Source organism: Corapipo altera, unplaced genomic scaffold (genome assembly GCF_003945725.1).
Source record: "Corapipo altera isolate COAL_440 unplaced genomic scaffold, ASM394572v1 212, whole genome shotgun sequence".
In the NCBI taxonomy this organism is placed as follows: Eukaryota; Metazoa; Chordata; class Aves; order Passeriformes; family Pipridae; genus Corapipo; species Corapipo altera.
In genome coordinates this window covers 258,871-273,436 of record NW_020884944.1, presented here as the reverse complement: position 1 = coordinate 273,436, position 14,566 = coordinate 258,871, and the positions used below count along the sequence as shown (strand labels likewise).

Here is a 14,566-nt window from a genome sequence, read left to right as displayed (position 1 = left end):
GTTATCACACATTGCCCTTCCTCTTGACCACTCCCTCCTGGGCTCAAACTTCGGCATTTGTATCCTTCCCAGACATACTCACACGTCACACATTGGATTGCATGGATTCCATGGATTGCAGTGTGTTACCTGCTCCATGCTCTGCTGTCCAAGCCATCTGTGCTCTGCAGGCCATTAAACACGATATTTGACAGGTATGTTGGAAAAGAGAAATATCTAATTCCTCCTGAAAAAAAGATCAACACCCATTTCTCTAAGACCTATGCTGATTAAAATCTGTCTGGATCCTGATATATGGCTAATACTTGAATCAAAAATTCTGGAGGTACTGAGCATAATGGAAAAGGCTTTTCATCTTGTTGCATCAACACAATTAGCTACCCACCCTGTGGATATAAGTAACTTCTATCTTCTTCTGTAGAATAATATTTGAAAAACATTCTTAAATTGAAGGCTGATTTTCCTCTGAAAATCAAATAGAAGGAGCACACACATTCAGACAAAGTGTTATATTTATATATAGGTAAGGCAAGAAAAAAACAAAATTAAGGATCACTGAAAATCTCCACAGAAATATTCTCATTGGCCTGACCACCTCAGGCCCTAATAAGAAATATTATATATAAAATGTATCCTTTATTCTAGAAGAATTTCCCTTATGACTATGAAGAAAATATTTAAAAGTCTTAAAAAATAACTTGATGCTTGAAAAAAAATGATGTAACTTGTTTTTCCTCCATTTGTGAGGATATAATTCCAGGTGTAATAAAAGTCCTTAATACTGACTGTCATAATACAGTGGAAACCAAATTACATTATTTTGTATTGTGATTACATGTACTAAAGAAACTAAGCCTGAAATTAGAATCCTTGTGCACTGTCAAGAAAATAGTTTTTTATTTTGCAGGTATTTTTTTTCTTCCTAAAATATACAACTTCACAGTCAATGAGTCATAGGATATCCCTTGGGACAAATTAACCCCTTACATGAAATAAACCCAGCAAAAACATGTTCACTGAATCAGGCTTCAGAAACATTTCTAAACTTTAAAGACCACGATGGGAAAATAAAGCAACATTCAGTCATATTTATGGAGCCCATTTATTTCTACAAGTTAACACTGCCTACATTTAAACTTTCAAGTAACGTGGCACAATAGGGGTGAATACAAGGGATGAAACAGTCAGAGCTGAAAATCACACACCACACACTCTGCGGGTAGTTTTGCTTTGGATCCCATGCACTCAGTATCTGTCAGTGGAGGAAGGGGTTAGGTGCACTCCTGCAGGGTGCCAGATAATTTATTTCTTTCAGAGAGAATTAGAGTTTGTGTACTCTGAAGTTCCATGACAACACAGGCCAAACCCTGATAAACAGGGGTGGCAGGAGATGACCTCAAAGACAGAACTCTGACCCAAACGTAAGCACTAATTAAACACATCTACTGTCAACACAAAAACCTGTCTAAAAATGTTTACCTAAAAAAAGTTTCAAATAACACTTGAAGTTACTGCAAACAGAAAACATTTAAAGAAAAAATTGTTTGCAAAATGTTTTCTGTGTCTTAAATTACTGCTCTTCTACATTACTTGCATTTCTCTACTTCTGTGATATTCCACCACAGAGATACAAAAAAGGAAAACATATATAAATTTAAGACATATTACTGTACACCCTTAAAGTAGAGGATATTCTGGATATATACAACACATATACAATACACAGTCTCCCTTTACTGTAGTGGTCTGGCTACAAGTTGTGCTTTTCTCCCAATTTAGGAAGTTTAATGCTGCTTAGTTCCATAAAAGCTTTCATGAAACATATGATTTGCTGACAGAGGACAGCTCAAAAAGTAGTGCATTCAATAGTTAAGTATTATATTCTTAACAGAATGATAACAAACCTTAATCTTAAGGTTGAGTAGTCATTAACAATATAAAACTGAATTTCTAAGCATTAAAAAATTTCTTTATCTACAACTCTCTTTAAAAAAAAGGGCAAAACTTCAGTTCATATTTAAGCCAGAGCTCAGCTCAAAAACAGTTCTGAAGGTGAATTTAATTTGATTTTATCAGTTTTGATGGCTTTTCTCTGTTTCTGCTGAGATAAAACCCCTGAGAAGGCAGGCAGAGCACCTGTTCCTCAGTGTTCCAAAGCCCTGTTAACTGGAGTGTGCTTGAGTGAAAAGCCCACAGATCAGGTGCATATCCTACTCAGATCAACAAATCTCCTGTAGCTTGCCTTATACCTTATTCAGAAAAAGGCACTGCATTTATGGCCATGTCTATACTGAGTTCCCACCAGTGACATCTATTTCTGCCTACCAACACTGATATAAAACTTTTAAATTGGGTTTGCCTGACTGATAACTGCAGGACCCTATGCTTCCAGATAGGAAATATTCATACAGCAACAGAGGTCACATTCAAATGTTTTGACTGTTTTGAAGGTTATTACTCAAGTTGCTGGATTTCCTGTGTAACATGTACACAAAGAAACACTGGTAAGACCAGTAATCATCTCCAGAGTTGTAAAAACTTAAACACGCATAAATTTACTGCTCCCATGCTAAAATCCTCCTGCCCCACTGGCAGAAATATTAAGTCTCAAAAGATGTTCCTGTCAGCCATAGTATAAGAGCTCTGGAATGAAGAAATCTTGAACTTGCCACCACAAAGGTGTGGAAACTGCTGTGGTTCATCATCAGTGTGCTGGGGCTTCCAGCAAGCCAAGAGAAGTCAAATCAGGCTGCCAAACAGTTTGACAGGAAGAACATATTACGTGAAACTCAGCAGGTTTCTCTCAGCCTCTCTCTGGTGAGAGCTGGGAACTCCAGGGACAGCAAGCAGGATACATTCTTCACAGAAGACCCCACTATTACTAACACATCACTTAAACCTGTTTTCAGTGACAAGGCAACAAAAATCCTACCTTGACAAACCTACAGTTTGTTAAAATAGGACTCTGTAACAAAAGAACCATTGAAGAGACGAGTTCCCTCATAACACAAGTTCATGCTTTCTACATATAAACCAACCACATTAAAAAACATTTTGCAACAGCATTGTAAAATACAGTTCTGGTAATTGACTTGCTCGGTTTCCATCTCAACTGTGACTTGTTCCTCCAGTTTGCAGGATGTTGAGAAGGGGGATAAATCTCCCTGCTCTCTTGATTTCAGGTTGAAATGAAACAGCAAGCCAAAAGCTGTACATGAAGATCATGATTTCTGGTCTTCCTCTGATGGGATGACTTCCAGGAGGATTTGCAATGTTCTGGTTACCCTGTCTGCAAAGATAAAAGCATACACATGGGAATTTTGGGGATTTTTTTGTGGGGGAGATGGGGCAGGCAGAAGCAGACAGGAAACTTAGCTGCTATACAGCCTATTTCCACATATACATATATAATTTAAATTAAAATTTTTTTTCTTTTTAACTATGTTTTCTTTGCCTCTGATCCTAGGCTATGCATATACAATAATAATGGAAAGGTATGGATGTATAATCTTATTCAATAAATGTCTGCAAGCACTTAAAGGCTATCTTGAAACATGACTACTCTGCACAACAGCTTAGTTTTAAGCAATTTGTTATGTTGAAATAAATGTCTGGGAGAGTTCAAACAAGTTAATTTAGCTGTAGCAAAACCTGCCTAATCAAAAAGAAAAAATAAAAAAACCCCTAAAATTAAAGGAAATAATATTTACAAAGCTTCACAGGTCTAAGAATATCACATATCCAAAGAAACTTCATGCTGTCTTTTTACCACGCTGGACATTTATTTCCTTCTATTGCTTTTGTTGGTTTTCCTTTTAGGGTAATGATTCATAAATGGCACAGTTAATTTACATATAGAATAGTAAAAGAGCATTCTCTTACTATTCCTTTCACTTGTCACTCTTTTTCAGTAACCTATTTTAAACAAGCAGGAATTGTTGTAAAAGGAAGTTCTGATTTTCCTTGTCTGTTCTTGTATGACACAGAAATGTCAACACTGACACCAGCGTAAAGCAAGGAGGGTAAAATTGTGCAACTCACAGAAGATATGAACCGAAACCACTTCTCTGACCTCCTGTTTAAGGCAGACTCCACCATCTTTTGCTCTTTTCTCTGGATGTCACCAGTTCAATGCAAAGCCAGCTTGCCCTTAGACTATAAACTGATAGTGTCAGAGGGGCTGAGAGTCTCCAGGGACTCAATTTTCCTCCCACCTGCCTTCCCTACCCACAGTGGGCATGTCAGAGCTGGGCTGAGCGCAGCTGGGATGAAAGACAGGAGGAAAGCCAGCAGCAGGAAAACAGCAGGGCTTCGCCCCTGCCATCCCACCTCTTCCAAGTTGGAGGCTGAACAAAGGGATAACCAGAATTTTATGAAGCTGAGCAATGGTGTAACAGTTCTTGGAAAAGGGCATGGCAGCAGAGAGAAAGCCTGGGCAACTCTAGAGTGTGTTGTGATTTTAATATCCTGTTCACCAAAGTGGACAGAGCCACCAGCAGCAAGACATTGCCCAGTCCTCCATTTCCATGCAGCAGTTTTGCTCTGTGCTGGAATGAAGCCATAGGGGAGCAGACAAGCTGGCGGGCCTGGTGGTCTTCTTTGCATTTTTTGGTTGCACTGTACTCAGAATAAATCAGTATACAGAGTATTTTCCCCTAAAGAATGTTCCAACCTGTCTCCAGTCAGTATCTCAGAGTAGTACCTGGAGTTAAAGGACTAGTTTCACATTTGTCATAAGACAATTTAACGTACTGTGATGGTACAGGTAACTTCCTCACTCCACTTTAAACCCTAATTATCCCTTTCAAGAGGAGAATTCACTGAAAATAGGTCTCAGGGTACCACCTTCATAAAAAAAAACAGACCTGGTATCTACATAAGCCCCACATAAAGTTTGGGTGAGGAAAGAAAGCAGGAGTTTAATGCATGTATGTAAGACTGGACATGAAAACTGTGACAACAAAATGCTAGGATAATTTCCTGTGGGTCTCATCACAAACTCAACCAAGAGAAGTAAACTGAGCATATCACACTTTGTCCTGAGTGAGCAAGTGTGATCCTCTGCTGTTGCTAAATAACCCTGACAGAGACATTTCGTTATATAAAGAGATCTCATTTCCAGCAAGGGCTCAGGCTATGAAAAAAAAGCAGGATTTAACTTTTAAGCTCCCTGTAATTCAATCCACTGAAAAGAAATAGATGTTTTAAATATGAGTCTAAGGTTGGATTTTTGACTGAGGAAGTGCAAATAGAAGCATTCTTGTGCTGATGCCGCATCCTTTTACACACTGATCTGCTTTGTAGTATTTGCTAGGCTTGACTTTTTTCATTTTCACATTAGTTCTGCAAAAAGTAAGAAAGCAGAGGTCAAATGAAGCCTGTACTAGCTGAAAATTATTTGTCCCAGCACATCTGGTGCTACAGCAAAATTTCTTTGGAAAAGGAGAGAACAAAATGTTATTCCAGCTGCAAAATACCACCCAGAACCTATGGACCCACGAACTGTGAAGTCACCTTTTGTCAAATACAGTAATTTCATATGGAGAATGGGCAATATAAATGCCATTGAGGGCAGTCAAAACATACAGAGGACATTCAACCTTGGAAGAGGATTCCTTGGGTAATCCATGGGGGGCTCTGCTAGTGTAATCAGCCTAAAACCCCTTTCAGAAATGTATGTATCTTCAGGCTGGGTATTTTATCCCACTGCTCATTGTGGTTGTTCAACATCCCTCTCCTCTGATCTCTACAAAGCCTATTCAGGATACTGAGCCTGATCTTATGTGGGCCTGGTCTGTATCCATGTGCTTTTGCACCAGTGTTGACCTTTGCCTAAACAGCCCATGTTCCATATAGTTTATGAAGAGCAGTCATCTCTTCCTGCCACAGCACAGCGGGGCAGCTGAACCCGTCAGTTCCTCAACAAGGTGACTTAGCAAATGGGTAAAGCCCTAAACCAGCCTGCCCATGCACTGATCTGGGCAGACAAAGCAGCCTGGGCACAGTCTTGGTAGCACAGTACTGTGTGCAGACTAACAGGCTCCCAGTCCCCCTCTGGTACTACACGAAATGCTTTGTTGAAATCTAAAAAGACTGTATTCCTCACATTCTTCTTGATCTAGAAAAACTAGTTATCTTTTAAAAGAAAGCTACCTAGTTAATCTGGCAAAAAGCTACCTTTTAAACAACAATACCATTCTTTCGTTTTGTCCTTTACCTCATGTCTGGAATTACACTTTCATGCCTATGTACATCTAATGCATATTGTTTCAAGGTTAGAATATCAAGCTTGCAGCTGGCCAATGACTTTTCTATATCTCACAGAGGTACCTTAAGTGAATTTATCCTCATTCAATGCCTTTAGAAAATGTTCTCAGGCTATACAATGGGAGTCCCTTACCACTCACAAAATAATGCCAGTTTAATGACTCCACACAGAAGGTTTATTGCTTCTTCTGAGGAAAAAGAAAATCTTTTTATTTAACAAGTAAATCTCCTCTCTGCTTCACCCCAAAACTGTCAGCATCAGTTTTCTGCCATTACTGTTCTTATTTTGGTGATAGTAATTGCAAAGCAAACAAGCTGTTTCACCCATTGACTGGCTTCTGCTGCTTTCCCCTCTGAGGCAGTACACCGTGCCCATCCATAGGTATGACACAGGCACCAGGCCTCCTTTCTAGGAGGAGAATTTTGTGTTATCTCAAAAGCTAGAAATTATTCACCTTCATTGTCACAGCTGGCAGAAAAATGTTCACATTTATCCAGTCTACCTTAAAGAGAATATTTTTTCTCTTGCCCAAGTAATGCAGTCCAACACTGGCATCCTGTGGCCAAAGATTCAAGTAACTGTATTCCAAAACCTCTGAGACACTAGAGAAAACACCAAAAAACTCCTGGGGTTTGATAAGGGAAAATTTCCCAGTCCATAAATGTCAAGACTGAGAAATTATTAACAGACAAAACTCCAACTATTTAATAGAATGTCCTTTTGCACACAATTGCTTTAATTTGCCCTGGAGGTTTCTACCCATTCCCAGGACACTGCAAATAATTTATAACTTTATGGATATAAAATTAAGAGTGTGCTAGCCTTAAACTAACATATGTTTCTGTAAATACTTTCTGCCCTATTGTCTGTGCACTTCCCAGCATTAATTGAGTGGGAAATTCATAGATTCTACAACAGATAGGATATAATTATGTAACATATTTATATAGAGAAATACATATAACTGGTTATAGTGTAATAACATATATATATAAAGACACTATTATTTTCTTGTGAGCAGCTCATTTTAAATCATTGCTTAAGACTACAGCATAGAAGACAATATGTATTTTTGATTCAGCATCTATGCAAATAAATTATTTTTAGTTAGAAACTTTCACAGGTTGAGTTATAGTTTTGCAGAAAAAGAGATGTTCTCTTGGTTCTGTTTGACAAAATATCTAGCATTCCTGAAGTATTTTGCCAATAGTCTTGTTTCATGTTTTGAAAATTCCCTTCATTTTGGAAACCTATCCGAGTAACAAAAAAAAAAAAAGAAGAATGGGCAGTTATAATAAATGATACTGACTTCTAATTGAAATGTTCCAAATAATCCTTCTCTAACACATCAGAACTTCCACATATGCTTTCAAAAACTTTAAGAAATGGTATACAAATGATTCTCAGTGCGTGAAATAGTACAGACAAATCACAAAAAAGTCATTTGAAGAAGCACAGAAACAATTTCCATAGAAGCATTTCAGGCATGTTATATTTTGCTACCATTTTGTCAGGAGCCACTGCTAAGGACAATATCCCCATAACCAACCTGCCTGAACCTGTCCCATTCCAAATACTCCTCAGTAGTCCACAAACGCGTGGTCTCAGCAGGGAGCACCAAGCCCATCCTATCATCACAACTGTTATGCTCGAGGCTTCAAACTGATTCTCCAAGAAGTGTAGAACTGTCTCTATTAGCACAGAGCAACGGTCAGGGGAAGGGGATGGGTGATTTGAAAGGAATTAGATGTTTGCAGGGGAGGGAGAGAGGAAGAGGACAGTGGGAGAAGCATCAGTCATTTCAAATCAATCACTGGGGAAGAATAGCCTTGCTGTAAAGTAGCTCATTAGTCAGCAGACATTGACTGCAACTGGCAGAGCAATGCTAGAGCATGTGCTGAAAAGAAACTTCGCGTTGTCATCCCCAGCTCATGGCAGCTGAGAGGATTGACCAGAAGGATTTCACAACACAGGGAGAGCCCTGAGAAACTCCTGGAGTAAGCATGAAGGAGAGGAGTCCCACCAGGACTTACCTAGGAGCTTTCTGAACCACTTTGGCTTCTTGTCCCATACAATAAAGAGGTAGTAGGCAGGAATGCCAGTCAGGGTTATTGCAAATCCAATCCCTGTGTTCACTGGGTCAGAGTAAAGTGACAGTGCAACCATGAAGAGACAGGTGAAGGAAAACAATGCTGGAATAAATAGAGGAACCTGAAACATAACCACACAAAGAATCATTAAATAACAGGGTCAATGTAAAGTAATGACTAAGGCATTTAATGTTCCATGAAATGTAAATTGGATAAAGCCCAGCACAACAGGACAGTTCTGCAGAGATATGGGTATCTAGAACATAACACACAAAATGCCAGTGACTGCAGAAGCCCAGCCCTGCAGAGCATTGTGCAGTGAGTACTACAGAAGTCTCTTAATTACACTCTAAAATACTTCAGTGTTTTACACCCTTTAAAACGCAAGGACTGTAAATAAGTTACATTGTAAAAGTCCTTTCTCTAATTCCCCAGTAGATAAGTAAGCAGCTCTAACCACAGTAAAGATTTCCACTTTGATAATTACCCATCAGAAAACGTTTTAAAACACAACCAGGAGCTCAAGTCACCTTTTAAAACTATTAAGAACATATTGATTTTCTTCCTAAGGTAAAAATCAAAATCTAGCAGGAAGAGAGCAAATTAAACACCAATTTGACTAGGATAAAGATATTTGATAGTGTTATGCAACTGATAGCCCCTGAAAAAGCCCTTTCTGACTGTATGACTGATAGCATTATCAGCGTCACTGTTGAAAGCACACAAAGTAACAATATCAAATTTATTTACTCAATTTTCAAGAACACCATTACAATCACTCTGTTAGCACCTCTCTGAAGGAACCGCCTACAGGCATGGCTTATGAGTGCAATGCAGAATTGGAGAATTCCTTGGAGATTGTTCTCTTCCTTTCATGCCTCAAAGCATTACTGTTCCTCTTTTGTGCACTGTCAAAGCATTTTTTCTTTTAATCAAAGCAAAACAGGTTGTGTCGCTGACCTCCTTATTTATAGATATACCTACAAGAATGCAACAGTGCACATTCTTAGCTCTTCACGAAACAGACTTCTTGGTAGCATCTAAACAGAAATATATTCCTCCATTTTTATGATGATGGACATTATCTTTCTGGGTACACAAGGAGACAACTTACTTTGTAAGACAGTACTTGAAATAAGCAAGAAGAATGGTGGAATCAAGGCCAAAACAGCTACAGTTCAATGGGCTGGACTATTTAGTATTTTCTTTCTGGGTTCACAATCACTGTGTCTGCAAATCCACTGCAAGTCTCAAATATTATAATGATATCACTAACCACTTATTTGCACGGAAAATTGGTGTATTTGATATTGGATAGGCAATGACATAAATGTTTTATATTAATGTTCACACCTGACATGAATTTTCGTAGCAAAATTATTCAGGCCTTTAGCTGGGGAACTTGCAGGAAAACACTCGGAGAGCCTTCAGTGCAAGACTATTTTCTTTTAACTCTGCTTTTCTTGAAACAGAGGTTAGCTTGCTACATCAGAAAATGGTCCTTTGCTGTCTGACTGCAGGATGGAGAAGAGGGAGAAGAATTCATGTAAAAGAGTAGAGAGCAGAGGTTACCTTGAAAGGACGAGGCATATCAGGACGTTTATATCTGAGATAAATCAACCCAGCAACTACTAGTCCAATAAAAAGCCACCTGGCAAAACTGAGGAAATTCAGGAGGCTGTAGAGATCCCCGTTGAATAACATTATCATTGTGAGAGGATGCTGAAAAAGAAATAAGAGGGGTTTAGTAGATCAATCTCTATTATTTTACAGCAGTGATGTCAAATTTTTCCACAGGGACAAGCAGCACAGCCTTATGCACACACCTGAGTGCCACAGACTTCAGGCTTGCCTTTGTCATGCAATCGATGTACAGCTGTCCCCTGAGACCACTTTCGATCAATATAGATCTGTCCTGGGTGACCACACATGGTCAATACAAATGTGTCCCCTGTGACCCAGACAAATATACAGGCACACAGCCCACTGCATCACCCAAATGCTTGAGCATCCTGGGCAGCATTCTCATGGGACCTGACAAGTGTATTAGCCCACTGCAGCTTTATTCGCTCATCACCGATGCAAATAAGAGCAGTTAAATTCTGGTCACGTGTGATCATATGAAAGCAGAAGTTTGTAGGTGTTTTGTGGAAGGAAAAAGGTGACTTTTTGCACATTGTAAATGCAAACAGTTCTAAGCAGAAAGAAGCATTTAGCTGTCACTTAGGCAGCAACTGAAGAACAAGGAGAGGGACACCAGAATAAATATGTTTTCTCATCAGAAAGCTGTTCTGAGATACAAGTCGTCTGTGAGGCAGGCAAAAGCTTATGTATAAACGAGTGATGTGTCTTGAGTTAGGTGGTTAGTGTAGCCTACCAGAATCTATTTCAAAGTAATAGCTGGACAAAAAAATGTCCTTGCATTTGGGGATGAAGGAATGAGTCAAATTCCCTATAGCCCTTATTCTTCAGCAAGAGGGAAGATCCTGGTGGTGAGAGTATTTAGGTTTATAACAAGGCAACAGTTGAAATCAACTGCAGATGCAGTAAAACACTGGGCTAAATCTTTACATAAGGAAAACTAATTTGTATTAATTATCTAGATTCACAGCCTCTCTCTCTTTCCTGTTTTCGAAGAAGTGAAGACAACATGGATTTGAACCAGAATGTGGTTCAAATGTGGGTCTCTGCCTTCCAACCCCTAATGACTTATAAAGTACTTGGTTCTTTACACACAGACATTAAGCAAACTGCTTCTATGTAAATGTCAAAGGAAATTTTACCACTGAATTATATTGGGCAAGATTTCTTCTCTATAGACTCAGCCCCAAAAGTTTAAAATATCAGTTATAACTAAAATGCAATTTTTAATGATAATGTAAGTGAAGGAGAGCTATCAAGAAAAAATAAAATAAAGTAGGTTTACAGTCAGATTGCATGATTTCTTGGAGTTGCTACACACACATCTATCGGATACCAGGGCATTGCTGAGGAATACATCTGGTCCAGGTATCTCGGTTTGCAAGACGCAGGTTGAGATGTAGATTGAAATGTAGATTGAGCTCTGGGTGGGAGCCCGAGACAAGAGGCCCTGAATTGGCAACTTTTGGGATAACAAAGGGCACGAAGAGCGGTGATGCCGGCCAGGTGAATGAACGCTGTGAGACACAGCAGGAGCCGGGAACTGCCGACCTTCTGCATAACAAAGGAGATGAAGATGGGGACGCCAGCGAAGTGGATGAACTCCTAGAGGGGGACAGGAGCCGAAGACTCGGAAGGAAGTGAGAGTTGACTGTGAGGGGGTTCCTTTGTTGGAGTCCCTCCTCAGTGGCAGCAGGCTGAGCTGTTCCTGCGCTGCTGCGCCGTGAATGGCTTTCTGGAATGAGACATCTGGGACTCTGCTATGGGAAACCTGGGGTCGAACCGGTGAGGAAACCTGGTCTGACTGAGTGGGCTTCGGTTCCAGCAGTTAAAGTCTCTGGTGTTGAGTGTGACTGCCCGAAAGTCCGTGAATGGTCAAACTGGGAAATTTCTTTAACAACATCATACATACATTAACAGACTTCTTAATTCCTAAAAATGTGGGGTGTTTTATTTAACAAGCCTCAAACACATGCTCAGTTTACCCTCAAGAGCTCTTTCCTTTCTTACAGTGTGTAGACTTCGGCAGGAGAAATAAAATAGGGAAATGCTAAAACACAGATTATTGATGCAGAATATATCTTGCAACTGTTCTATTTGCAATAAGGCAAGATAAAAAATAGCAATCTTTGAAAGAAATCCCTCTTCACGAGAATTTGACTTTTTAAAAGGAAATCAAGGCACTAGTGTAAGAGGACCATATACAAAGGCAGAAAATGCCTCTCAGAACAAAAAAAAAATCATATATTAATACATTTGTGCATTTCATTCCATGGAAAACAGTCAAAGTCTTTTACCCAAAAGGTATAACTACTTCACCTAAAGAAATGAAACGTAAACTGAATGCTTATGGAAAATGAATTTCATTAAAACTTTTCACTATAATCACATTGCCTAATTTTCAAAATTTGGAAGCCTATGCTTGTATGGGCACATATAAAATTCAACACTTCAGAAGTGAGTTATAGGCAAAAAATGATTTAAACTCCAGTACGAGCATCTGATCTTACTAGCATAGACTCATAGATGCATCTTTTGCTGTGGCTGGAACTTCATAAAGAGGCAGAGGTCTGCCCAGATCCATTACAGTCACTGAACCCAAACGGGGGGGCTGAACATCCATGCTTATGAAAACCCCATGATAAGCGAAAATCTTCCCGGTACTATGCAAACTGAACTTTGAGGTTGGTATTTTGACATTTAGTCCTAACATTTTACCATACAAATCAGTCTGCAATGCAAACACACGGCCAACATTTACCTCTGCTGCTGTTTTAGAAATCAGTATTAGGACTTCCACTAAAACACCAGTAGTTTTCCTTTGACAATTCACAGACTATTTCCCAGGCACATGTTCTCTCATTTTTTAATCACCACTACACTGCACTGCTGAGGGTTCCCCCTCCATTATCTTAGTGTATAATTGTTTGCATTTTTCACTATAAGGTAGTATAAAGACCCTTAAGGGTGTTGTTTCCAGATGCTGGTATTTAGCTGCACTTTCGGTTAACTGAAACCCTTTTTGTTTGTTTAACTGGAGTTTGTTTCTCTGAAAGGGAACTAGCTCATCACTAGCAGCTCCTTAGAAATACAGAGCAACAAGGCATGAATTACGTTGCAGGGATAGGCAGTCAAGTGCTCCGACAAGAAAGCAAGGAGGAGATGATAAAATAAGAACAACTCCCAAATCTCATTCCTCTCTTTCCTGTTCTCTGCCCTGCCCAAAAGCCCATGTACACATTAATAAATGAGACTCAAGCAGTGCCCAGATTCTGTTGGAATTCTCCAGAGCAAGTCTGTAATATGAATTGTAGTGCAGGAACATTTGTTTGTATGATTTACCAAAACAATGACAGCTGGCAGAGGAGTGTGCTTGCGGACATGAATCATGGAGAGAATTTCCGGAAGGTGACCCTCGCGGGATGCAACGAAGAACATCCTGGTGGGAAATAAATGTGGACAGACTTTAAATGTGCTCATTACTGTGACTACGCAAAGTGGCTCATGAAAGTCACAGAGCACAGCAGCACTTCTTAGTCTTGTTTGAGGTATTCTGAATGAAAACACTAGCAGGAGAAACTCATATACAGAAATCAAAGTGATCTCTGAATGTGTCCCCTGACTGACGCTTGGAATTAGTTAATATTTTCTCTCCGGTTTCCCTCCTTCACAGGTAAAAAAGTAGCCATTAAATAAGGGGTATCCTCGGAGGGATTCATTTCCAAACCTTTCATAGGATTTTAATAATAATACACTAAAGTCAACATGAACAAAGTGAGAAAAAGCCTCGCACCTAGTAAACAATTAAGTAATTTTGCATATCCTGCTGAAGAAATGAACCCTACTCTCCTTTCCCCTTGCTTGCTTTCTTTTGGTGAGTATCCCAAGCCCTCACCCACAGGAATATCAGCAATGCTCACCTGGAGACCGCAAAAATACCACCATTCATAGATCCAAAGCAGGAGAGAGCAACAAATACTGGTACAGCTAAAGAAAAGTTTCCCATTAGCCGTTCGGCAAAGGTCTGTCAGAGGAGAGAGAAACATACAGTGATTTTTCATAAAACAGGAAAGTAACTGCACTATATAAGCAAATTATTATGGTGTTAGTTATACTCCTTTTCTGCATCTCTCACTGAAAGCTGCGCTGTTGCCTCTTCTTTTGTGTCACCAGCTGATCTCTTCCACCTTTACTGCTGAGGATGTCTGGAAGATCACTGGTCGAAGCAACTCTGAGGAGCTAGAATCAGGCCCTAACTTATGTCTTTTTAGACCATTATGACTCAAAAGAAGAAGACCCAGTCTGAATGGATCAAGGTCTGATTTGCATACCTAATTTTTGTTTTTCTACAGCCTTCATTGTACTCAGCTGATGCTACCCAGTGGTATAGTCCATCAATTCATTAGCAGAAGAGCCTTAACTGGAGTTTGGGGTACCACAGGAGACATGTACAATTTTCTGATGTTTACAAAATGTTTTCTTTCTAAGTCTCCCATTAGCTACAGAATTTGGTCATTTTTCAAAAGCCATGTCAACCGAAATAACCACAGGCAGTGTCACTACTGGA

At 39.5% G+C, this 14,566-nt stretch overlaps 1 protein-coding gene across 6 annotated transcripts in view; it reads right to left on the bottom strand.

The window, feature by feature from the left end:
- Positions 1–873: 873 nt before the first annotated feature.
- The window catches only part of SLC7A11 (solute carrier family 7 member 11), a 220,052-nt gene continuing 206,359 nt past the window's right edge, over positions 874–14,566 (bottom strand). For all 6 annotated transcript variants that reach the window (XM_027662244.1, XM_027662243.1, XM_027662241.1 and 3 more), the window contains 5 exons: positions 13,920–14,023; positions 13,342–13,438; positions 9,931–10,080; positions 8,302–8,479; positions 874–3,289 (listed from right to left, as the gene is read on the bottom strand). In XM_027662244.1, the coding sequence (XP_027518045.1) occupies positions 3,222–3,289; positions 8,302–8,479; positions 9,931–10,080; positions 13,342–13,438; positions 13,920–14,023 (597 nt within the window). In that variant the 3' untranslated portion in view covers positions 874–3,221. The remainder of the gene's footprint in view (positions 3,290–8,301; positions 8,480–9,930; positions 10,081–13,341; positions 13,439–13,919; positions 14,024–14,566) is intronic.